This window comes from Myotis nattereri, assembly GCF_964212035.1.
Source record: "Myotis nattereri genome assembly, chromosome: 7".
NCBI lineage: Eukaryota > Metazoa > Chordata > Mammalia > Chiroptera > Vespertilionidae > Myotis > Myotis nattereri.
The window spans coordinates 47,584,755-47,612,739 of record NC_138082.1 but is presented as its reverse complement, the minus strand read 5'-3'; the positions used below and the strand labels follow the sequence as shown (position 1 = coordinate 47,612,739).

At 36.8% G+C, this 27,985-nt stretch overlaps 1 protein-coding gene across 1 annotated transcript; it reads right to left on the bottom strand.

Moving 5' to 3' along the window:
- Positions 1-75: 75 nt before the first annotated feature.
- On the bottom strand, positions 76-25,982 carry FASTKD1 (FAST kinase domains 1; the record flags this gene model as incomplete). The annotated part of the gene is made up of 14 exons (XM_081095950.1): positions 76-392; positions 1,114-1,228; positions 2,069-2,207; positions 2,796-2,909; positions 3,265-3,396; positions 4,842-4,970; positions 8,661-8,775; positions 10,695-11,181; positions 12,370-12,501; positions 13,811-13,921; positions 15,064-15,462; positions 19,549-19,674; positions 21,332-21,400; positions 25,606-25,982. 14 exons carry the CDS (start codon positions 25,980-25,982, stop codon positions 297-299), a joined length of 2,541 nt encoding a protein of 846 aa, XP_080952076.1. The 3' UTR covers positions 76-296.
- Positions 25,983-27,985: the final 2,003 nt, after the last annotated feature.

Sequence of the window (27,985 nt, the reverse complement as noted above, 5' to 3'; positions counted from 1 at the left end):
GCTGGCCGCCATCTTGGCTGGCAGTTAATTTGCATATTGCCCTAATTAGCCAATGGGAAGGGTAGCGGTTGTACACCAATTACCATGTTTCTCTTTATTAGATAGGATGTTAAACAATTTCCCAACAGACAGTGGAGAGGATATTCTATTGTAAAATGTCTGTTTATTTTAATATTGATTCAATTGACCTTAAAACCAGTCAATTCTATACTATTATTTAACTGAGTCAGACCACTTAATTAAAATAAGTTCATATGTAACACACTCTGGTAACTAATTTTAAATAAAAACTACTATCATGATTTGCCATCTCCAAATATACGTTCTCTTAGGTAGTCCATTCGAGCATTCTTTGTTGACAGTGCCATAGAGTTCCATTCTAAATGAGGGATCTGTGAAAAAATAAGTAATGCAGATTGAGTGGATTTTAAGGCAACAACAAAAGACATCAGGGAAGACTTCTAAGCACTGCTGAGCACAGCTGTAGAAACCCTATGAAGTTAGTTTACATAAGTATAGCCTTTAAACCCGCTTTGGAAGCCAAGTGGGTCCTTCTTCCTGGCAGCCCAGAAGACCTTTTTCTACCTCACAGGTCTTTTCATCCTTCTGTTCCTATAATACCAACAATGGACAGTTTTTTCTAGGCACCTTTCCAACATTCATACTCGAGCCTTTTTCTCTTACAACTCTATGCATTTGGTAAGATAAATGAAGACAAGTCAACAGGTTTTCTAGGTACAAGTAATGATTTTTATTTACTATGAGGGGCCCGATGCACAAAATTCATGCAAGGGGCTCGGCCCCGCCACCGCGGCAGCTGCCTCTGCTGCGGCTTCATCTGGACAGTCGTCGGAAAGGTCGTCTGGCCTAATTAGCATATTATGTTTTTATGATTATAGATTATTCCAAAAAATGGAGGATATTTTGTTTCAGATATTTTAATACAACTTTTTTAAATATTAAAAAGATGTAATTCTAGAACTTCAACATTAAAAGGAAACACATGTACATTTTTCTGTCTAAATAACTGTCTAAATGAAGCATTTTTTCATTAAGATATAATTCACATACTGTAGGTATTTTAAGAAGGTGATTTACATGAGTATCTCATACCTGAATTACACGATAGCCCAAAATCTCCAAATGTCGTTTTTTCATAGCAGATTTTCCTTTTAAATGAGGAATGTTTCTACAAAAAGCTCTTAAATCCAAAAATTCCAAAGCAATTCTATATAAGATAAAAATAAATATTTGCTCTAAAATCAAAATGAATAATTATAAGCCTTTCAGGAAAAGGTTGTATTTTATAAACTAACAAAAAATCAAATGAATATAAATGAGTATACCAAGTTATTGTCTGTCTAAATTATTAATGACAATTAAGCCTATTTCTTAGAATTATAGCAATTATACTAAATATCTCCATGCTTTCACCCATTTGTTTCTCTATCCAATATATATTTCTTTTTTCTTTTTTTTAAATATATTTTATTGATTCTTTACAGAGAGGAAGGGAGAGGGATAGAGAGTTAGAAACATCGATGAGAGAGAAACATCACCTCAATCAGCTGCCTCCTGCACACTCCCTACTGGGTATGTGCCCACAACCAAGGTACATGTCCTTGACCGGAATCAAACCTGGGACCCCTGAGTCCACAGGCCGATGCTCCATCCACTGAGCCAAACCGGTTAGGGCTCCAATATATATTTCTTATGAACCTTCCATATATAAGGAAGGCACTGTGAGATGCAAAGATCAAATGACATAGCTTTAGTAAGAAATGGCGGAGGGCTATCAGAAAAGCAGAAAGGTATGGAGGCTCCAAAGAAGATACTATTTGCTTCTGCTAAAGTCAAGTAGGAGATTAGCACGTTATGCTAGACTTTGGACAATGAAGGATGGACATTAAAGCAGAAAGCACAGTAAAAGCAAAGGTATAGAGGCAGAATGCATGAGATGGATGAGAAGCAGATTCTGCTACTCCATAAATCCTTGATAAATGAATTCATTAGATTATGCCAAATATAACATTTAGATGACAAAATCTGAAACTAAAAAATAAGTTACCTTTCAGCTCCTGGTGGCAGTCTCGATCCAACTATTTGGGTATTTGATTCCCAGTGCATTTCTGGCAGTTTTCCCGAAGTTATATTATGGCTTCCATAAGGAAGAGGTTTTTTTCTTTTATCCAAGATACACTCAAAATCTATAAGCAAGTACAAGAATCAACAGTATGAATTATCCGACTGATTTTATAAGATCTGGTCCAAAATCAATCAGTACAAATCAACCAGCAAGTATTATTAAACTATAACTAGTATTTAGCATGGGCTATATTTAAGCACTAGACTAGGCCAAATCACATTAAAGAGTTGTTTTTTTTTAATCCCCTTAATTATGTTGGTCACATTTGGAGGAGCTAAGCCAGCTCATCTGAAAACTAGTAAAGATTCAAGCCGTACCCTGTCTTTCCTATATGAAGTGTACATAAGCATAAATAGTTGACATTGAAAGTTTTTAAACAAATTCTAGCCAATAAACTCAGAAGGAATGATAGATGTAGAATATCACTACTTTGCCCCCCCTCCAATGAATGATGGATTTAGGCAGGATATTTTTTTTAATTTTTTGTTGTTAATCCTCACCTGAGGATATTTTTTCCCATTGATTTTTAGAGAGTGGAAGGGAGAGGGGAAAAAAAAAAGTCAATATGAGAAATTTTCAAGATAACTTAAAAAAAATGCAAAAAAGCTTCTCTTTAAAATTCCAGTTGATGTGATGATTAAAGACTTACCTATTGGGTGGTAATAAGGTGTAAGAACGGAGGCTTTTACACAATTGATTCCTCCTAATATCTCTGCTAACATTTTATAAATCTGCTGCTGTGCTCCATTCAGGCTGCCAATATCTTTATAAAAATAAAAAGAATTACTTCACTTAATCAGTTTTTGAATGAAAACCATCCAATTCTATAAAATGAAACATAAAGATTTATATTTCCAACAAGGGCTTCAATGTAATATTATATGCAATGACACTAGATTCAGTATAACACAAGTTCTTTGCTCTCTACCAAAAGGGTTTTAGTGTCATAAATATTAAGAAATTCTTATAACACAAATCTCTCCTACAAAAAGGTCCCATTAACAGGTCATGGCACTGTTGGAAACTCTGGTGTCATGGTTAGGTCTAAAAATAATAACAATGTACTATCTAATACTTTAGAGTTAAACTTCACTTTCTGACCCAAAGAAAACTCAAACCTTTATTATAAAGTTGCTGACAGAAGCGGTCATGAAACCATGGAATCTGATACTCAGGGCATTCCAAGCAGACTGCTCTATTTAATTCCATAAGACGAAATTGGACCTTCCTATTTAGAGTTGAATATAAAACTGAAATAAAAAAAATATATTAATGGATTTTGATAGCTTGGACCTAGCAAAGACAATCCATTTTTCACATTCATTTATCCTCACTATTGGTTGACACTTTTATTCTGATAAAATCATTTCAGTTGCACACACATGCTTTATGTTTTTAACTTATTACATTCAGTGGCATGATTAGAACCAACTCCTATGTTATTTCTACTAATTATTAATATTAAATCTATATTTTTAAAAATACTACCAAAGAATTTTCATTGGCCTATTATTCTGCATTTAGGACTCTATCCACAGGAAACAAAAATGAGGACAATGATTCATCTATAACAATCATTATTTATAACAACCTCTAAGATAAATAAACTTCATTACATCTATGTAATCGCAGAATATTTAGACACTAAAAATATCATGACATTTCATGCTAAGTGAAATAAGCAGCCACAGAAAGACAAGTAGCATAGGATCGCACTCTGTGTGGAATCTAAGTAACAAAATAAACTGATGAATGGAGTGGATCCAGAGACATGGAATCATGGAACAGAGTGGGGAATCTCAGAGGGAAGGCGGGGAGGTAATCAACCAAAGACGCTGTATGCATATGTGCATAACCATGGACACAGACAGGGTGCTGAAGGCCTGAGGCAGGGGTGAGTTGGAGGGTGTCAATGGAGGAAACAAGGGGACATATGTAATACTTTCAACAATAAAGAATTATTTTTTTAAATCACGATATCAAAAGATATTTAATGGCATGAAAAATCATTCAAAATACAGTTCAATGACTAAAGGCAACATATAAAAGTGAATACATAAATAATCCAAATTTTGTTTTAAAATATATATCTTCTATATATATATAAAAGCCTAAGCGACTGAACGACCAAACAACCGAATGACCAGTTGACTGTTTGCTATGACGTGCACTGACCACCTGGCGGCAGACACTCAATGCAGGAGCTACCCCCTGGTGGTCAGTGCGCTCCCACAGCCAACCTCCAGCAGCCAGCTAACCTCCCGCGGTTCCCCCCGCAGGCCTGCCGAACCTCCTGCGGTTCCTCCCTCCAGCAGACCGGCCCCATCAGCCCAGATCGGGCGGCTGGCCGACCCGCCGTGACCCCGATCGCTTGCCAGGCCGAGGGACCCCACCTGTGCATGAATTCATACACCGGGCCTCTAGTAGATATATAAACATATACAAAAGAGCAGGAGATAGAAAAAAAAAAAAAAGAAACACTCCAAAACATTAAAAGTAGTAGTTTCACTTGGTGGTAAGATTGAGTAATCTTATACTTTCTGTTTTATATTTTCTGTGTTTTCCAAATCTTCTACAATAAGCAGGAAATACTTCTATAAGCAAACAAAAAATTAACATTTAAGTGCTTTGGTATAGGTAGAGCTGAAACTTGGATATAATATACAAATGATAACAATAAAATGCAGATACATACTTTCAAGTTGAGAATCCAATCTGCTTAAAAATTTGATGTTAAAAATTGTCTTTAGCAGATCTTCTGGAAAATATTCAAGTGTGGCCAAAAAGAAACCAAGAAACACTATCCTGAGAGGGTCCAATAGACCTAGAACAAAATTAAGATTTTTTAAAAATTATTACAGCCACCTCACATATACATAAGCACACACTTTATTCAGATAAAACCAGGTTTTTAAGAAATGATACAAACACATCCTTGCCCAAAATAATCTATACTGCCAGTAGTTAAGTAGTTGCCTTTGGGTGGGGGTAGAATAGAAAAGGGGAAAAGAAAGAAGGGTACTGTAGTAATATTGTTTCTTGATCTGTGTACTGATTCCATGGGTGACTCAATTTGTATAAATTCATACTATATGCTTCTTTATTATTATTATCCTTTCATTGAAAGTTTTTAATTACCTTGAAAAGAAAAAGAATTCAAAACTAAAGGTCAATAGTGTACAGAAAACTAATTGATCCCAATCTCTATATACTGATGATCTACAATAATAAAAGTGTAATATTCCAATTAGACGAGATGTCCTTCCAGACGACCTTCTGGACGAAGCCCAGGCTATGAGGGAAGCCCAGGTCCCAGGTGCCTGCTGGCGGCCAAAGGGAAGCCCAGGTCCCGGGTGCTGGAGGGAAGCTCAGGTCCCAGGTGCCAGAGGGAAGCCAGTGCCGACAGACAGGGGAAGGAAGGTTTATTCCTGCACGAATTTCGTGCATCAGGCCTCTAGTAATAATGCAATAGTGCTCAGAATTGTTAGGAATCACTGTAAGCACTTTACAAATATTAACTCATTTAAATTTCACTTCAGTATACAGCAGAAACGGTTACTATTTCCACTTTATAAATGAATGTACAGAAATACAGAGAAGTTAAATGACTTGCTCAAAGCCACACAGCTAGCAAGTGGAGGGTGAGATTTAACCTGGAGAGTCCAGCCTGGAGCCTGGACCGCTACCCTGTGCTACTCTGTAGGGATCTCAGATTTCTAGGCTGAGTGCAAACATGCAAAAAGCTCAGATCTCACCTAGCACCTCCTCCCTTACCTGTCACCCAGCAGCATGGCACATATCCCAGAGTGTAAGGCTTGAGGTAATTTAGCTGAATTGCCTCATCCAAGAGACATTACTGATGAGAAGCAAGGAGTCATCCAAAATGCCCTACTACAACAGTATTTTTACAAAGTACAAAAAGAATGAATTTTTTTTTATTTTTTGCTGAGTTTATTTTAATAAAGCAAGATCAAGATAAATGAGGCATTTACCGATCTATCAAAACTAACATTTATTCAAAATAAAGAGAATTATTACTCCATTAGTTATTTTAAATTATCTTATAAAGGTCTCCAAAACTCTTCATTCTCAGAAAGTCTTTTAAAAAATCAAAGCTGTACTTCTCAACCTTTCTTCTCTTATACCCTTAATTTAAAAAGAAATTCTATTATCTAAGCCTCTACTTAGAGAATATGAGAAGAGATGTATTTTCATTTCCTTCTGAAACATGACTGAACAACCAGGAGAGCATATTCTAAGTCTGTTTCAAGTCTCATCTTTCTACATATACTTGTGCTACTAAAAATGTTATAGGCGCTATTCATATATAAACACACACAGAACACAGTCCCATTTTACTTGTCTATTAGCAAACACAATAGCGTCAGACATAGTTAGACACTATATGACCTATAAATCCCACAAAAATGTAGTAAAGTCTATGAGCATGATACTGATAAATTAATGTATACTGGTCTCACAGCAGCTTAACTATTAAAATTGATAGAAAGAATCAGATATTATGTGTCTCCAGATGTGATACAAATATCAGGTACACAGCAACGCATACAAGGCATATTTGCTAAAAATATTTAATCTGAATCTAATCAAGCACCTATTCCTAATTTCTATATTACTAGAAATACTGCAGATGAAGGAGCACGGTTTTAACAAAAAGCAATCAGATAAATCAATAATCTGAACATTCAACAATAAATGGTCAATCTCTTAAAAAAATAATAATACCAAGGGGAAAAAAGATAGGGAGAAAGTGACATAACAACTCAATATTGGTTGCTTTTTAAAAAAGTCATAAAAGACAATTTGATGAGATTTGGGAAAATTTGATTATGGTATAGGTGGTACTTAACTTTTTTTTTTAAGTGTGATACTGAATGTCCTTATAACCTCAAGTATTTAGAGCTGACTCAGTGGTTGAGCATCGACGCATGAACGAAGAGGTCACTGGTTTGATTCCCGGTCAGGGCACATGCCCAGGTTTTGAACTTGATCCCCAGTAGGGGAAATGCAGGAGGCAGCAGATCCATGATGTTTCTCTCTCATCAATGTTTCTACCTCTCTATCCCTCTCCCTTCCTCTCTAAAAAAAAAAAAAAAAAAAAAAAAAAAAAAAAAATCAAAAACATAAAAAAAAAAAAATAACCCACAAATAGGCCAGTTTGGCTCAATGGATAGAATGTTGGCCTGCAGACTGAGGGGGGCCGGGTTCAGTCAAGGGCATATGCCCAGGTTGTGGGTTCGATCCCCAGTGTGGGGGGAGGGGTGCAGGATGCAACCAATCAATGATTCCCTCTCATCATTGATGTTTCTCTCTCTCCCTCTCCCTTCCTCTCTGAAGTCAATAAAAATCTATATACATAAAAGCCTAAGCGACCATTCAACCGATAGCTATGACGTACACTGACCACCAGGGGGCAGACACTCAATGCACAGGCATGGAAACATGCAACGGACTGATAAATCTCAGAGGGAAGGGGGGAAGGGGAAGGGTGGGAAGAGATTAACCAAAGATCTTATATGCATAGTAGAGGCCCAGTGCATGGATTTGTGCACCGGTGTGGGTCCCTTGGCCTGGCCTGCGGGGATCAGGCTGAAACCAGCAGTCTGACATCCCCCAAGGGATCCCCGATTGCGAGAGGGTGCAGGCCTGGCCAAGGAACCCCACCAGTGCATGAATCTGTGTACTGGGCCTCTAGTATATATATAAAACAACAACAAAAAATAATTTATCAGACATAAATGAGTATGTACACACACATATAGCAAATGTGGTAATAAATTAATCATTATTCAAAAGCTAGATTGTGGGTATACAGTATAGAGATGTTTGTTATATTCTTTCAATTTTTCTGTACATTTGAAAGCTATGATAAGAGAATATTAGAAAAAACAACAACAACCTTTCTCCCAAATCAATCTCAAGCAAAATATAAAACCAAAACAAAACCAAAAACCCAGAGAATATTCTAGACTCTAAGAGATCAGCCACACAATGAATGAACCTTGAATGGATCCTGGGTAAACAACCACAGTATTTTGTATTTTGGGAATAATAAAGGTCATTTACACATGAACTGTGTATTATATAGTAGGAGACTATTAATTTTCTTAGATGATAACAGAATTGTGGATATACAGAAGATGTTCATTATTTTTAGGAAGGTGTATGCCTGAGTAATTAGAGATGAAGGGTCACAATGCCTACAAATTACTTTCAAATGGCTCAGAAAAAAATAAGTGCAAGAAAGACAAACAGTAAAGCAAATACGATAAAATGTTAATGATTAATGAATCTACCCTATGAGTATATAGTTATTCCCTGTTCATTCTTTCAATTTTATCCATATGTTTGACATTTCATAATAAAGTTTCAAAATTGGATATAAACTTTTTTATAGAACTCACAGCTACTATGGTTATCCTTTAAATGAGAAACATCAGCAATAGTATCCTCCCACCTATTCATTCAATTTAGTGCCAAATAATATACCTACTTAAGTAAGAATTAAGGTGTTGAATACAAGTTCCAAAAAATTCATCCCTTTGAGGTGGATCATAGTTCAAGGTGCTGAATGGGAGAATAATAGGAAAGATTGCAAAAGGATGGATCTGTATAAACAGAACAAAAACGTTTACTTTAACTTCAGTAAAACAAAATTTTAACCTAATTATTTTGGATAAAAGTCATTTTCTAACGTGCCTATAGTTAAATGATACATGCATTACTCTATTTAATTTTTCTACCCCGCTATAATCTATTTAACCCTACTAATTTCTAGTAACTCTAAAGAAAATCAGATAATGTACGAATTAATCTTGTTAGATGTAAAATCCTATTCCAGAAATTCACTAGTCATTAAAATGAATAGGAAACCCAGGCAGTATAGCTCAGCAGTTGAGGTCACCAGTTCGATTCCTAGGCAGGGACAAGCCCCCTTGCTGGCTCAATCCCCAGAAGGGGTGCATGCAGGAGGCAGCCAATTGATGTTGTTCCTCTCCCATTGATGTTTCTACCTCTCTACCCCTCTCCCTCCCTCTCTCTCTATAAAAATCAATGAAAAAATATTTTTAAAAAATGAATAGGAAGTGTCACTAATTTATATAATTTATATGATATCAGTGCATTTTGTACTCATAATGTAATTAAAGGGGTTTCTTAGTTTAAAATAATCATAATTTATTTTTCTTTCATTCACTAATTTTCACTATTCACTCACTCATCCAATACTACCAAGAAATATGCTAAACAGATAAGACAGACTTTTATTTTCATTTGAGAAAATACAAAGTAAAAATCTTATAAAAACAATAACCCAAAAAGCAGCATTTCATAAGTTCCAGAAATGAATTTATAAGAAAACGCACTGATAATTTAAGAATACAGCAGACCTGCCCTGGCCAGGTAGCTCAGTTGATTAAAGCATTGTGCCGATACACCAAAGTTGCAGGTTCAATCTCCATTTAAGGCAAATACAAGAAGCAAGCAATGAATGCATAAATAAGTGGAATAATAAATCAATGTTTCTGTTTCTCTCTCTTCCTCTCTCTAAAAATCAAGAAATTTTAAAAAATACAGTAGACCCTAAACAATATGGGTTTGAACTACATGAATCCACTTATATGCAGATTTTTTCAATAAATATTGTAAACGTATTTTCTTTTTTACAAAAATTGTTTATTGATTTCAGAGAGGAAGTATGAGGGAGAAAGAGATAGTAATATCAATGATGAGAGAAAATCATTGATCGGCTGCCTCCTGCAAACTCCCTACTGGGGATGGAGCCTGCAACCCAGGCATGTGCCCTGACAAGGAATTGAACTGGTGACCTCTTGGTTCATGGGTCAATGTTCAACCACTGAACCACACTGGCTGGGCTGATCTTAGTAACATCTTCTTTTCTCTAGCTTACTTTATTATAAGAATATAGTATATAATACATATAAGATACAAAATATGTTATTCAACTGCATAAAAAAATGGGTCAACAAATCAATGTTTCTCTCTCCCTCTCTCCAAAATCACTAAAATTAAATTTAAAAAACCAACACAGTAAACTATTAGTTAAGTTTTGGAAGAGTCAAAAGTTATATAAGGATGTAATGATAACCCCCACATTGTTCAAGGGTAAACTGTACTGAAGTCAGTATAATTTTCTGTTTTCACACTTTTCTCACACTTTTAAATATAGTTGTTTTTAAACAGTAAAAGTAGTATCCCAGGATTACAGAAAATAAGAAAAAGGGAAAACAAAAATTATTCATACTCTAATATCCTTCTTAATAATAACCAGTATTGCTTTTAGTACTTCCTTCTAGTAAATGAATTTTGACTACTGATTTTAACAATCTGTCCATATCTGTAATGCTGGAGAAAAAGGGTTTAAGAGGAGAAACAACAAATTGCTAACCAAAAATTAAAGTTTAATTTTTAAACTTCAAATTCCAATCAAGGTGTCAAAGTACTTACGATATACATTTGTTTTTATAAGTTGACAACTATATAAAATGGTGTGACATTTCAATTTCACCTTTTCAATCTGCTGGAGGACCACTGAGGCTATCTTGTCAAGCAGCAAAGTATTGAGGTAGTTAGTTCTAGAAATAAAATATGCAATTCCCGCAACATTTGTGTAATTAATTTCATCCACCAAACGCTGTAAAGTAGCAACTGTTTCTTCAAGAAGAGACTCAGAAAACCAGTCTCCTTTTAAAGATTTAAGTTCTTCGCATAACGAATTCAAATTGTTGTATTTTTGTAGTCTCTGATGCCCATAGTGATCTAATTTTTGAAGTAGTTTCAGCTGTTTTCCAGTAGTGTTATCTGGATACACATGACCATAATGAATCCATCTTAAAACAGATGTGGCAAAACTATTCAGGTCATTCAGGTCACACTGTGGTAAAATTGCTTCAATTCGAGATATCCCCACTTCATCTAAGTGAGGAGATGGAAGTTTAGAAATGGCACAGACCAGGATGGAAATCTCACTAGTTTTGACACTAACTTTCAAATAACTATAAAGAAAAGGAGGGAAAGTAAAAAGAACAAAATTAATACATTAGCAACAAAAACCAAACTATACATAAGTATTAAAATACAAATATGTATTATTATTCTAACATCCATTATTATTCTAATGGGATGGGGGAGGCTTAAAATACAAGTTAATTAAAGAAGGGTTAACTAAATCAAAGACAGGTCCATAGAGTTACTAAGGGAAGCCTTAAGATAATATAAAGCACATCCCAATTTTTTTAATGCAAAAATAAAACCATAGTCCCTGAAAACAAAAAGGTCAGTGTCAGAACAATGTTTTTTTCCAGTGCTATTGCTAGAGACAGAATTTGGGCTGAATTTCTGATATGATCTGTCAGGAGTTGGTACTTAGTACAGGCACCAGGAAATAGCAATCACTCAATTATACTGGTTCCCATCCTACTTCTTCTATCTAGGAAGTGAAGTCTTAAAAAAAAACAAAAAAAACAGAATTGACTCCATTCTTTATGTCTCTTTTCCCAAACATCCATGGTAAGATTCTTACCACCAGGACAGCAGTTGTTAAAATAAAATAAAAAACTGAGAGCTTTTAAAAATCTTTAGGGCCTTGGCCAGTGTGGATCAGTTGGTTGAGCATCATGCTGTGCATCAAAAGGTCATCAGTTTGATTCCCAGTCAGGGCACATGTCCAAGCTGTGGGTTCAATCCCTGGTTGGGTGCATATGGAAGGCAATCAATTTGCTCTCACATCAATGTTTCTCTCTCTTTACCTCTCCCTTCTCTCTCCAAAATCAAAACATATTTTAAAAGAAGAGTTTTAAAAAATAAATACATAAATAAAAAATCTTGCCAAAACCAGTTTGGCTCAGTGGATAGAGCGTCAGCCTGCGACTGAAAGGTCCTGGGTTCGATTCCGGTCAAGGACATGTACGTGGGTTGCGGGCACATCCTCAGTGGGAGATGTGCAGGAGGCGGCTGATCGATGTTTCTCTCTCATCGATGTTTCTAACTCTCTATCTCTCTCCCTTCCTCTCTGTAAAAAATCAATAAAATATATATTAAAAAAAAAAGAAAATAATAAGCTATCCAATTCTACCTCCTAAAGTTCCAACAATTCTTTACATAATTAAACCAAACTAGATTATAAATTGAAAGATTAGATTACAAAATGAAAGACTCAACAAACAGTTCTACTTTAATCTTACCTAAGCAATAATTCTCTGAGTTTCACAAAAAACTCTTTACTTTGGAAATGTAGAACAATCAATGCTTGAGTTATCTTCAATAACTCTACTGGTTTATAGTTCTCCAAATTCTTATGCAGAATTGAAGCAATTCTAAAAAGAATGATAAAACATCTATTCTAACCAGTTCGCTCATTTACTTATTAAGCATTCACTGAGGAGCTCCTTCACGCCAGACACACACTGTGCTGGAGAGACAGCAATGAATGAGACAAGGTCTTCTGTTCTTGAAGAACTGTCTCAGGATGGTGATAGAAATGGTGCCAGGTGAGGACTAGACTCATGGGAGGGGGGGGTCACTTTGTAAGTTATTTAAGTGTCTAGCCAGTACACCTTACACCTGAAACTAATATTGAGTTTCAAATGTCATTGAAAAATAAAAATAAATTAATTTTTTAAAAGATGGTGATAGAAATATAACAAAATAGAATGAGCTATCAATAAAGTATGAATGAAATATTTAATTATCAATAGTAAAAAGAGAGAAAAGCATAGTTTTACTTCCTAAATAATCTCTCCAAAGAACCACCAAATTCCACATCCTCCCTCCAAAAAAAATATTTACAATTATCAAAACTTATTTTTCTTCCTTAAATCCACTGGCCTTCTAATAGAAATGCTTCAAAACAATGGGAAATGCTGAGACAGTAAGTTGGAAGGATAAGGCAGAAGGAATATTTTCAAAATGGAATATGATAGATTAAAAAAAAAAATAACATAAACACTAGCTGGTTTGGTTCAGTGGATAGAGCTTTGGATTGTGGACTGAAGGGTCCCTGGTTCCATTCCAGTCAAGGGCACATGCCCAGGTTGTGGGCTCAATTCCCAGTAGGGGGCGTGCAGGAGGCAGCCAATCAATGATTCTCTCTCATCATTGATGTTTCTGTCTCTCCCTCTCCCTTCCTCTCTGATATCAATAAAAATATATTTTAAAAATAATAATAACATGTGTGTGTGTGTGTGTGTGTGTGTGTGTGTGTGTGTGTTAAACCATGAATTTTTTTCCTTCTTAAATCTCAAGTTAACAAAAAAGTTAATATGTGGTAGTATGATTTCAAGGTAACAACTGTGGTGTGAAACCAAGCTCACAAAGATGTCAACTATTTTTCAGAAACTGGCCTTTTGAAAAGTAGGATCCTGTTCTATGCTCTCAACTTTCCTAGATTATGATACTCTGCTTGAGAATAACAACAGTAGCAAATGAAATGAAAAATACTATAAACAATTTCAGAATTTCTATTTTGAAAAACAAACGGAAATAAATAATACCTTAAGTGTTAATTCCTTATTTCTTCAAAACCAACAGCTAGATTATAGGAAAAAAAACATAATTTTTCCTCAAAAACATAGCTACTTATGAATGACAACTAAACTTAACACCATGAATTTCAGGAATGACTACTTTTTAATCAGACGTAAATTTCTGCTTTCCATCTCTTCCATTGCTCCAATCACTGCCAGGGCTTGCTGGCTGGTCAGCTCCTCTGACATCAATAATATAGTTGATTCAAGTCTAGAAGCAAAGAAGAAATTTTTAGGTTGAAAAATGGATAGTTTATTAAAAAATGTTAAAGTAACAGTTCTTAAGTAACAAATAGAAAATATGAAAAACTTAATTCAAATATGCTTTTCATAGCTTTTCCCAGCCACTTTAGTCCACATTTTTCTCACTTTTCTGTCTGCCCACAGTGCTTACTAACTGTATCACTAATTTGAGTGCTTATTCATAAACTATTTTGCAGTGTCATAGTATTTACATATTTCAATTATATATTTCTATCCTCCCAATTGGAATATAAAATCTTTGAAGGCAGGGATCCAGTTAAATTCAACTTTTGTACTGCTTTAGCATATGAGGTTTTAATAATATTTAGTGACAAAAAAAAGAGATTCCAATAAAGGTTTCTTAAATAATCATCTTGTTCTTATCGTGATAGTCTCTTAAAATGTATCTTTAAATTTCTTCATATATATTTCAAAGGATTCTTAAAAATAAAACTCTCCATGAAGTTTTGGCTAACAGAGTAATGATGTAGAGACTTCTATTATGCAACTCTCTGGAACACCTGCTTAAATAATCCACTAATAGTACTTACCCATTTGCTCATATCAGTAATCATGTATACAGTATTTGCTCATTTTTTGTAATCTCTAAAATTTCCATCTACATTAATATCTAGCAATACGGGAAATTCTTCTAAGATGGGAGATAGATCAAATTCACTCAAACCTGGCATGGGAATATATGCCACTGTACATAATAAAGGCTTTTGATGATGAATGGGAAGACAAAGCAAAAAATGGTCTTGTTAACTACTATAATTCTGAATAGTCCACAGCCTACACTGGGCAGGGCAGTCTTATACCTGTTTTAAAGCCAATCACATGACCTAGGAAGGGAGAATAAAGGTCCTTAAATAGTGTTCTCCCTCATCTTTTGCCACAAGGGGGTACTGGCTCCCTTTCAGAACACAATAGCAAAGTGAGAGTTTGAGATGTAAATTAGGATAAATAGAGAAAGAATCAAGGAGCAGAGCATATGAGAATATTTTCCATTCCACAGTTGATTTTTGTGCCTTCCAGAACTGCAACATCTCAGCTTGAAGGCTCCATATAGTCTCCACAGAAAAGTAAAGCATTTTTAGCAGAACTTACTGTTTCTTTTCTTCAGGTCCTGCCACGGGTCCCAATACTACAAACAATTTGACAAAAGTAGCAGGCTGATCAAACAGAGGAATCATTTCAGTTAGCCTCTTTTTAGTTATTAAAATAAATTCAAAATTATGAAATTGTAGAGAGTGGTATAGGCTAAATATTTTACTGATGAAGTCCAAATCAAGGTCATTCACATTGCTTAAAAACACTTTATTACACCTTTCTAATAGTGGGTAATAACTATATTTAATGTTTCTAAGGAACTGAACTATTCTTCTTGCAATGTTGACCTGGGAAGAATCTATGGTATCAAAAAGAAGTTCTGTTTTCTTCACTAATTGTTCTTGAAAACGTTGGGATGTTAAAGAAGATATGCTGACCATCAAAACAGACAAAGACCTGAAAAAGGAAAAAGATGCAAAAATGTTTACATTATTTAAGAATAATGAACAAATCTAAGACTAAAAAACTAGATATAGAAAGGAACTGGTAAAAATATTATCAGTTTTATAACACAATTTTTTTTAAATACTAGTAGAACTTGACTCAGATCTCTGAGTAATTGAACCTCTTTGGACCAAAAAAAGCATTGAAATAATATTTTTTATTGAGTATATATACTATCTTGTTCTATAGTTATCTTCTTTGAAGAAAAATGTTTTTTTAATTTTTTTCTTTATTGATTTTTTTTTTTGAGAGAGAGATATCAATTTGTTGTTCCACTTATTTATGCATTCATTGGTTGCTTCTTGTACGTGCCCTGATTGGGGATCAAACCTTGCTGTATCAAGATGATGTTCTAACCAATTGAGCTACCAGACCAGGACTAAAGGAAAATATTTTAGTGAAATTTACTCATAAATCACTGGACCAACAGCCCAGGAATGCAACATTAAAAGTCTCATTTTGTATTTTTGGTAGTAGAACTTTGCTTTATTACTCTTGTCTCTGTATATCTGTAATCCTATCTAATAAAAGAGAAACATGGTAATTGGTGTATGACCGCTACCCTTCCCATTGGCTAATCAGGGCAATATGCAAATTAACTGCCAGCCAAGATGGCGGCCAGCAGCCAGGCAGCTTGAAACTAACATGAGGCTTGCTTGCTTCAGTAACGGAGGACTCCAATGTTCCCCGCCTGCCACTGCAGGCCTCTGAGCTGGCAGTTTGAAACATAGTTACAAAAATAGAAGCTAAACAAAACCCCAGAAACCAGCTTTCAGCTAGCCGGGATCTCAGACATGGAGTTGATACAGAGTTTCGATTGTAGAACCGAAACAAACCAGATACCTGCTTTCAGGAGCGGAGGCCTAAGAGCTGGAGCCTCAGAGCTAAAGCTGGCTCAGAATAAATTAAAAAAAAGAAAGAAAGGAGCAGTTGGGAGCTTCAGTCCCAGCCTGAAAACAGCCCTCAGCCCCTCACCCAGACTGGCCAGGCACCCCAGTGGGGACCCCAACCCTGAAGGGTGTGTGACCAGCTGCAAACAGCCATCATCCCCTCATCCAAGCTGGCCAGGCACCCCAGTGGGACCCCCACCCTGAAGGGTGTGTGACCAGCTGCAAACAGCCATCATCCCCTCATCCAGGCTGGCCAGGCACCCCAGTGGGGATCCCCACCCAGATCCGGGACACCCTTCAGGGCAAACCAGCCAGCCCCCACCCATGCACCAGGCCTCTATTCTATATAGTAAAAGGGTAATATGCCTCCCAGCACCGGGATCAGCGGAGCCGCGAGGCCTCCCGGCACCGGGATCAGCGTGACAGGAGGCAGCGCCCAAACCCCCTGATCACCCTGTGGCTCTGTGTGTGACAGGGGGTGGGGCCACAACCTCCCTATCGGCCCTGCTTTGTTCCTGACAGGGGAAGGCGCCCCAACCCCCTGATCGGCCCTGCTCTATGCCTGAGGTTGGGGGAGCTCCCCAACCTCCTGATCGCCCTGCGGCTCTGTGTGTGACAGGGTGCGGCGCCCCAACCCCCCCACCCCACGGGCCCTGCTCTGTGTGTGACAGGGTAGAGCCATAACCTCCCCATCGGCCCTGCCTTGAGTGTGACGGTGGCGGCGCCCCAACCCCCTGATCAGCCCTGCTCTGTGGGTGATAGAGGGCGGCGCCCCAACCCCCTGATCCGCCCTGCTGTGTGTGACAGGGGGCGGTGCCCCAACTCCCCAATCGCCCCTACTCTGTGAGTGACAGGGAGGAGCTCCTCAACCCCTGATGGGCCCTGCTCTGTGCGTGACTAGGGGGAGCTCTCCAACCCCCTGATTGGCCCTGCTCTGTGTGTGACAGGGGTTGGCGCCGCAACCTCCCTATCGACCCTACCCTGAGCATGACTGAGGGTGGCATCGCAACCTCCCGATCCACCCTGCTCTGTGCATGACAGGGGGCGGTGCCCCAACTCCCCAATTGGCCCTGCTCTGAGCCCAACCAGGGGCTGCACCTAGGGATTGGGCATGCCCTCTGCCACCCGGGAGCAGGCCTAAGCCAGCAGGTCGTTATCTCCCGAGGGGTCCCAGACTGCGAGAGGGCACAGGCCAGGCTGAAGGACCCTCCTTTCCCCCCCGAGTGCACAAATTTTTGTGCACCGGGCCTCTAGTCCTATATAATAAAAGCCTAATACACTAAGTGTCCGACTGTTTGTTCAACCATTCAACCATTCAACCAGTCACTATGATGCACACTGACCACCAGAGGGCAGATGCTCCAACCAGTAGGTTAGCTTGATGCTGGGGTATGGCTGATTGGGACTGGGCGAGATGGGTCAGACATGCCCTGGAGCCCTCCTATGACCCCTCCCCAGCCCGGATTGTGCACCGGTGGGGTCCCTTGGCCTGGCCTGTGGGGATCAGGCTGAAACCCAGTCTCTGACATCCCCCGAGAAGTCCCAGATTGAGAGGGGGCGCAGGCCAGGCCGAGGGACCCCACCAGTGCATGAATCCATGCACTGTGCCTCTAGTTTACTAATAAAAATCTTGGTAAAATATTTCTAATGATTTTATATATTTTAATGTTTCATGCTAGATTGATATAAATATATGAAAGACAATACCAAACATGAAGTAGCATTTAATATTTCTTCACTCAATAAACACTTTTAAAAAACATATATCAAAAAAAATAATAATTAAAAAAACAAACACATAAATCCCTCTTCTGGCACTTGGAAAACACCAAAATTACAAAAGTGAGGTCCCTGCTTTCAAATGACAGTTCTTACATAATAAAAATCAGAAAAATCACAACTATAAGAATGCATCCATAATGATGAATAAATGCAAAATGGAAAAGACACGTAACAAGGACTCTGGTTGGGTGCTCAGTTGGAGGATGTCTCAATGTGCCAAGGTTGTGGATTGGATCCCCAATTGGGACACACACAAAAATCCCTTCCTCTCTCTCTAAAAATCAATAAGCAAATTTTTTTTTTATAAAAAAAGACATATAACAAATACCTGGGGATGATAATAGAAAACAACCTACAAAAAAAGATATAAAAATATCAATCTGAAACTATCGCAACCATTAGGATAGTGGAACTATTTACATATTTTTGTTTCCAAATTTCTTTTAATCTTTTCAAGAAAATAAATCTATTTTTAAAGACCCAGTTGTACAATACTTTGGCTTCTCTATTCAAATGTTTAATGTTAATATTAGCATTAATTAGTAACCTAACATTGCTATTTGGTTTAACTATAAAGACGCCTGAAATTATTTTTCAAATTACATATATATTTGTAACTGCAGTTTGGAGTGAGGAAATGTCCAAATATTTAATTAGATTTTCTAAAGAGGTCTATAATAATTTTTAAAGTTAAACAAAATTTACAATTTTTATTGTCTGCTTTTACAAGCTACTTTCATGTGTGTAGAAAAATGACATAATGTAAAATTTACCATTTTAAACATTTTTAAGTGTACAGTTAAGTGGTGTTAAGTACATTCACATTGTTGTACAATCATTACCACCATCTACCTGGAGAATATTTTCATCTTCTCAAACTAAAACTCCTTATTTATTAAATCTCCATTTCCTCTCCGCCCAACCCCTGGCAATAGACATTCTACTTTGTTTTGCTGACTTTGACTACTCTAGGTAATTCGTCTTACGCAGAATCACGCAGAATTTGTCCTTTTGCATCTGGCTTATTTCACTTAGCACAATGTCTTTAGGGTTCATCGATGTTGTAGCATGTGTCAGAATTACCTTCCTTTTTAAAGTTGAATAATATTCTATTGTAGATATATACCACAATTTGATTGTCCATTCTTCTGTTTAAAAGACATTTGGGTTGTTTCCAAATCTTTTGGCAACTGTGATTAATACTGCCATAAACTGTATACATTACTATCCCTGTTTTATAAATGTGGACAGTGAACTTCTCAAGAAGTTAAAGTCACATTACTAGAAAGTGGCCAATCTAAGTGTGTATGCATACAAAGCCCAGAACCTTTCCACCACAACACAAGGGCTTTCTAAATAAACTTACCTTAAGTCCTGTATGGTTTCCAAGTTCCTACTTACAATATCAGCTATTTTTCCCATTAATGGACTAAAATATAAGTGTTGATCTGCTAGGCAAGTGGAAAATTTTGCCAGAACATTCATATCAAACCTATTGAAGAAATATACAGAAGAGATCATTCGTATTTACTTTCTCTTAAACACATAAAAAGTTGTAAAATACAAAATTATAAAAATATTATTATATTACTAATACATTACTACTTTAAAATGAATTTTTCTAAAATGTTATTTGTTATTTTTAAAGTAACCCATGCTGCCCGGCTGGCGTGGCTCAGTGGTTGAGCTTCGATCTATGAACCAGGAGGTCACGGTTCGATTCCTGGTCAGTACACATGTCCAGGTTGCCGACTTGATCCTCAGTGAAGATTTGCCAAAATGAGCTTTGTTTTTCTCTCAGCTCTCTTATAAATGAAGAGTTCTCATATACTCTTGCATAATATAAATTGTATAGACTTCTCAATACTCAAGAATACCCTGAATAAATTTCACATTTTTTAGATGATTACTGATTATAACAACATGATGAAAATAGCTGAGTTTTGCCCTAGCCAGTTTTACTCAGTGAATAGAATGTCAGCCTGCGGACCAAAGGATCACGGGTTTGATTCCGGTCAAGGACACATACCTTGGTTGCAGGCTCCTCCCCGGCCCGGGCTCTGGTGGAAGTACATGCAGGAGGCAACCAAGTGGTGTGTTCTTCTCCCATCAATGTTTCTCTCTGTCTTTCCCTCTCTCTTCCACTCTCTCTAAAAAACCAATGGAAAAATATCCTCAGGTGAGGATTAACCAAAAAAAAAAAAGAAAGAAAAAATATAGCTGAGTTTGTAGTTTAGGAAATAAATCTGAATTGATAGCTTGCAGCGATGGACCTGAAAGCTTCTAAGTCACTGGTGAACTCTGCTCACTGCCTTTCCATAAGAAAAGAGAGATAGGCAAGTACCTATAGATGCTGTTAAAGTGTTTTTCTTTCTAGTAAACTGGTGTCTTCTTTTTTCTCTTTTTATTGCTCCTAAACATCTAGGTTTTAATTGACTGCCTATCACTCAGAAAATCGTTCTGAAGTAGAACTCTTCCAGAAAAGAAAATTCAAAAATGCCAGTCCATGATCTAATGAACAAAATAAACCGATAAAATAGAAACAGAAGCATGGATACATGGAATAGACTGACAGCTGTCAGAGGAGAGGGGGGAAAGAGGGACTGGATGAAAGAAGGTGAAGGAATTAGCCAAAGAACATATATGCATAACCCATAGACAGACAACAGTGTGGTGATGGCCAGAGGGAAGGGGGGCTGAGGGGAAGCTGGGTGCAGGTTAGCAAAGGGGGAAGAAGGGGGAGAGGAAATGGGGACACCTGTAATCATGTCAACAATAAAGTTAAAAAAAATGCCGTTCCAGGAATAGCTGACTCTACCTTATTTATATTTTGATTAAGTGTAAATGTGGAAAAGCACATTATGTTCCCTACTCTTTTTGTTTTATGGTTGTCAGAAACAAATTACAGATGTCTCCCATTTTATCCCTTTTGCCTTCCTCCACCCAACCCTGCACCCCCCCCCCCCAGGCATTCCCCATACTGTTGTTTGTGTATGTTCCCGACTCTTAATTTAAAGAGGAAACATTTGAAATACTGTTCTTTCTCCCTCAAGGAAAAACACACTCCCCATTTTTCCCCTACAAGATTTCACATTGCTAATCCTGAAAATAATAACCCTGATCTTAGGGGAAGAACTCAGAGTACTTGCCTTTCCAGTCTTCTCCACGCTTCTGTCACTAATGCTTCAACTAGTGGATCATGGGACTCAACAGCAAACCTCAATAAAAGCAAGAGAAAATAATTTTCTATATCTATGCATTTTTAAATTACTAAAAACACATGTAGTAAGAATTATAAGGCAAAAGTGAACTGCAAGTTATTATACTCTTAGACAGTCAGTCCTTATTTCTGATCTGCTTTCATTTCAGTATTCTGATTTCTTAGTACAATCTAATAAATATCTATACTTTATCTCATATCCCGTTAACCTTTTATCTGCTTGCGCTCCACTGAACAATGAAAATGCTCAAAGATGCATTTCATGTTAAAAGTGCACATAGCCCTAGCCGGTTTGGCTCAGTGGATAGAGCATCAGCCTGCGAACTGAAAGGTCCCAGGTTCGATTCCAGTCAAGGGCACATGCCCGGGTTGTGGGGGATTTGCAGGAGGCAGCCAATCCATGATTCTCTGTCATCATGGATGTTTCTATCTCTCTCTCAAATCAATAAAAATATATTTTAAAAAAACCCATAAATGTATTATTTAATAAATAAATAAATAAATAAAAGTGCGCATAACCTGTATTACTTTGCTCTGATTATAAAAATATTTCTATAGGGTAAAGTTTGTAAAATAAAGAAAAATTGTAATAGGGTAATAAAAATCAATTCTAACTCTGCTACTCATAAATAGCCACCATCATTTATTTGGAACAGTTCTCTTCAGTTATTTTTTCTACACACATGAAATATACAGACTTCTTTAACATTTCTATATCCTGTTTTTTTCAATAAGCTAATATTATATTATAGGCATTTGTGTAAATTATTACATAGTACTCAGAACATAATTTTTAAATATGTTTTTATTGATTTCAGAGAGGAAGGAAGAGGGAGAGAGAGATAGAAACATCAATGATGAAAGAGAATATTGACCCACTGCCTCTGTCACACCCCTACTGGGGATCGAGTCCACAACCAGGTAAGTGCCCTTGACCAAAATCGAACCTGGGACCCTACCATCCACAGGCCAAAGCTCTATCCACTGAGCCAAACCAGCTAGGTCAACATAATTTTTAATGATTGTATATTATTCCATTAAGTGAATATAGTATCGTTTGGTTAAACATTCACCTATTTGAATTTTAGTTTTTCAATATTATAAACAACTAGTGGCCCAGTGCACGGATTCATGCACATTGAAAGGAAATTAATTAGAAGAAAGATTTGTGCGGTAATTACATTACTGCAAAAAATTACATATCAAAATAGTATATATAATATAGTATTAAAATTAAAATACAAAATATTTTAATATTGCTATTCGCCCTTTCTCTATAATAGAAGTACATGACTCAACGTTTATTTTTAAATTGCCAGCGTGTGTCATATGTACCGGCCAGTCAGTCGGTCAGATGAATGGACGGTCAGTCACTTGGCCTTTTATATATAGAGAGAGATAGAATTCATGCTGAGGTGAATTTCCATGTACAAGAATCTTTATATGTATCTCAGATCACCCTTTTATAATAAATCACAGAAGCAAAATTATTGGATCCAAGGGTAGATCCCCCCCCCCCCAACGGTAGTTTTAAAGTTCATGTTATACAGCATGGATGGACCTAGAGCAGTGATGGCGAACCTATGACACGTATGTCAGAGGTGACACGCGAACTCATTTTTTTGGTTGATTTTTCTCTGTTAAATGGCATTTAAATATATAAAATAAATATCAAAAATATAAATCTTTGTTTTACTATGGTTGCAAATATCAAAAAATTTCTATATGTGACACGGCACCAGAGTTAAGTTAGGGTTTTTCAAAATGCTGACACGCCGAACTCAAAAGGTTCGCCATCACTGACCTAGAGAGTATTATACTAAGTGAAATAAGTCAGTCAGAGAAAGACAAATATCGTATGATTTCACTCATATGTGGAATCTAAAGAACAAAAACAAACAACATAAAAACAGACTCACAGATACAGCGAGTAGAGTGGTGGTTACCAGAGGGGAGGGGGGGGGGGACTGGATGAAAATGTGAAGGGATTAAGAAGTACAAATTGGTAGTTACGGGCTCTGCTGGTGTGGCTCAGTGGTTGAGCACTGACCTATGAACCAGGAGGTCACAGTTCAATTCCGGTACATGCCCAGGTTTCAAGCTTGAGCCCCAGTAGGGGGCATGCAGGAGGCAGCTGATCAATGATTCTCTTTCATCATTAATGTTTCTGTCTCTCTTTCCCTCTCCCTTCCTCTCTGAAATCAATAAAAATATTTTTTTAATTGTCACAGGAATGTAGAGTACACATAAGGAATGTAGTTAATAATATCGTAATGACTATGTATGATGCCAGGTGGGCACTTGAAATATCGGGAGAATCACTTTGTATATGATTGTCTAACCACTATCTTATACACCTGAAACTAACACGAAATAATGCAGAATGTAAACTGTAATTGAAAAATAAAATAAAAAATAATAAAGTTCCTAACACATATTACACTATCAGCAACATATAAGACAGGGGTTCTCAACCTTGGCTGCACATTAGAATCACCTGGGAATCTTTTTAAAATCCTGATTTCTGGGCCTCATCCTCCAGAAATTCTGTTTCTTTGTTATGGGGTGGGGCCACAACATTAGTAACAAAGAAACAGAATTTCCGGAGGGTGAGGCCCAGAAATCAGGATTTTAAAGATTCCCAGGTGATTCTAATGTGCAGCCAAGGTTGAGAACCACTGATATAAGAGTTCCTGTTCCAGTATAGCTTTTTTCAAATAAAAATATATTTTTTAGAAAAGAGTTCCTATTCCAGTATATCTTTACTAACAATGGATATTTTACACATGTAATTAAGCCACATATATCATATATTATATGTATAAAAGTTTTTCTTTTTAACCAATTTCAACATCTTTATAATGTTAATAAGGCTATATTATTTTATCTCCTAAAAATCAAATTTCAGGTTGAGTCATGAAGCAAAAATCAAACTACATCCTGTTTAAAAATCTTGAAAAACACAATTACATTACTCTTGAAATCCTTTCCTTGTTAAAATACTAGAGACCCGTTGCACAAAATTCATGCACAGGTGGGGTCCCTAGGCCTGGCCAGCGACCAGGCCTATCAGGGCCATCTCTCCCAGTCCCAAATGAGGCCAGGCCGGCCGGCTGCCAGACAGGGCCTGCCAGCCGGGGGGAGGGACCGGAAAGGTTGGCTGACCACCAGGGACAGCTCCTGCATGGAGCATCTGTCCCCTGGTGGTCAGTGCACGTCATAGTGACTGGTTGACCGGCTGTTCCAGTCATTCGGTTGTTAACAGTTGCTTAGGCTTTTATATAAATAGAGCACTTGAGGGAAACATAGAAATGCAGTTTTTAGGCAAATTACCAAGCAGCATTTCTCCTTCTGTGCCTGACACACACATCAGTGTTGTGAGATGTTCAACACAATGTTTTGTGGTTAAATAAGTTTGGAAAAGGCCCACTCAGAATTCAAATATACACTAGCATATTAATGGCTCGGAGGAGTCCTGCAATAAAGATCTGTTTAATTTTGTCTGGTTCGGCATTTTCCAAACTAACATGGCCACTGAGAAAGCAAAACTGGTATTTTGCCCATCATCATTACATATTCTCTTCATGTACCTCAGAGAAAAAACTTTGCAATCTGAGAAAGACCGCCAAAAACAAGGGAGAACCACTCTTTTTTATTCTTACACATATCTCCCAAATAAGTAAAGCTTTAGACCTCTTTACTGTATGCTGACTCCCTAATAAAAACAACTTTATCTCTGCTTTGAGCAATGTCAACATCTGCAGCTACTTAAATAGCCCTTGCAGGTTGGATAATCCTGTGAGAAAACTATTTTTCCACCACTGAGACTAACAAACAGACTAGTTATAACTTTTGTGTGCTTTTTTACCCTTTATATAACTGCTGAATCCTTTATTTAGGGAGTTCAGTTCTTCTGAAGGCTTGATTCCCTTGCAAACAATGTAGTTTTTTTCCTTTTTAAATTTCTTCCCACGTTTATTGAGGTATGATTAACAAATATTGTATATATTGAGGTTGCACATGATGCTTTGAGACGCAAATATTGTGAAATGATTACCACAATCAAAGAATATTCTCTAAATAGCTTTAAAATATTAGATGATCATAAAAACTATAAGAAAAAAATATAGTTTTCCATTTTAAAGAGATGTTTAGAAAATTAAATATAACCATGTTTATAAAATCTAAAAATACATTACTTACTGTTGTATCTGGTACAACACATTCACCAGGTTATCATCATTCATAAATTCCATTTTATTTGTGGTTAAATTATAAAGAGTAAGAAATTGGGGATGGTTTCTGATATATTCAACACTTTCTAACAAGCCAGTCTTCTGCTTCTGAAACTGCCAAAGTATATTAAATGCACATCCCACTTCCTCTTCTGAAATTATGGCTTTGTTTTCTTCAATAAGATCAAATAGTTGCTCTTCATTTGTACACTTATCCATCTGGCTAATTAATGGTTCACAACCGAAGGGTCGAAAACGTAACACTCTCCAAGAGAACGAACAAATAGCTCTTAGGCGAAGCATATTTGTAAACAATGAGTCTGGGGAAAAAAGGTGCTTTTTCATTCACATCACAAATTTTCTTGGGTAAGGAAAACCATTTACAACTAGTAGCCAGGTACAATGTGCTGGTATAAAAATAACTGTTTTTCCTTCATATTTTTTGCTTCCATTATGATGACTCCAAGTCCCACTCCAATATACAGCCCCTGTAAAATAATTGGTTTAAGATGGCTATACTGAAATGATTAATATCAAATTAATTCCAACATTCAAATTAAAGGAACAAGTTTTTTTGCACTAACTAGAGATGCTGTTCTTAGTCTAAACTAGATAGTAGGGTTTGATCCAAAACTGAATGTCCAGAAAACAAGGCTTCTTTCTGCATTCCACTTAAAAAATGTTTGTTAGGAAATATAGTCAATAATATCGTAATAACGTTGTACAGTGGCAGACGGATACTAAAGTTATCACGGTGATCACTTCATAAGGTACATAAATGTCAAAACACTACGTTGTACACCTGAAAATAATATAATATTGCATGTCAACTATAACTTAAAATTATTTTTTTAATGTTGTTACATCTAACATTTAGAGTTTTCAAATTTGACCATAACAGCAACAGGGTAAAAAAGTCTCAAATTCAGAACTGGTGTTTTTTTTTTTAAGTAAAAGAGTGGCTCAGCTGGTTGAGCATTTTCCTGTGCACCAAAGGGTTGCTGGATTGATTCCCAGTCAGGGCACATACCTGGGTTTACGATTTGATCCCCATTCAGGGAGAATACAGAAGGCAACCAATAGATGTTTCTCTCTCTCCCTTCCTCTCTAAGCATGTCCTCAGGTGAAGATTAAAAAAAAAAAAAAAAAAAAAAAAAAGCAAAACTGCAATAAATAAATATATCACCTTTAAAGTTTCTACAAAGAGTAATCATTAATTCAGAGCCATAATAAAAAAAAAAAAATTCAGAAGGCTAAGTTTCTGGCATACTTGCTTTCAGCTTAATTTCTTGTTCCTTCCTCCTGGTGCCCCAAAGTATCTCAAACAATTCATTTTTGACCTTAGATATACTAGTAGGTTTTAACCAATAAGCAAGATGATTAAAGTTCCAATTAGAAAATATGAAAAAAAAACCCACAAGTGATGTAACAAGCTATGGTGAAGCAATACATGAACTAAAGATAATTATGAAAAATAACTTGTTTTAAAACTATATTATAGGCCTTGCCGGGTAGCTCAGTTAGAGCACTGTCTGGATACTCCAAGGTTGAGGGCTCGATGCCTGGCCAGGGCTCATATAAGAAGTAACCCAAAAAAGGAGACATATGTAATACTTTCAACAATAAAGAATGTTTTTAAAAAAGAACTAACCCAATGAGTGCATAAATAAGAGGAACAACAAGTCAGTGTTTCTCTCCTTCCTTCCTTCCTTCCTTCCTTCCTTCCTTCCTTCCTTCCTTCCTTCCTTCCTTCCTTCCCTCTTTCTCTCTCTAGAATCAATTTTTAAAAATAATTAAAACATAAATGTTTATATTGCTAGTTGAGAAACAATGGTTTTAAAGCTGGGACTAAAATCACATCATCTAATACTTCTGCAACATTCTAAAAAGGACTTTCAAAATCTATTATGCCATTAAATTTTCCGGACCTGCCAGGTAGATATTGTCGTTTGCATCTTACAGATAAGAAAAGCTAGGTTGAAAAAGATTTAAAAACTACTCTAGTACTAGTGAAGCTGGGGCAATCATACCCATTATTTCGACTCTTTCAACTTGAACACCTCATTACACTAACAACCCAACACTAAACGTACGCTCAGACTCCTCTCCATGACTGTGCCAAGCCCACAAGAAAAAAACGGTAAGACCAAGTATTGGCGACTGTGTGGCAATCAGGACAGCAACCTGACCCAAGGCCACCTGGGTCACACACAACACAGAAAACCCTGCACAAAGCAACGTTATCTTCAAGATTCTCCCCTCTCTCCACCACTGAAAGTGGAAGCAACTCAGTGATTACAATACCAGTGTCAAGTCGCCAGCTCCGCCCCAAGAAGTAACCTTGGGGA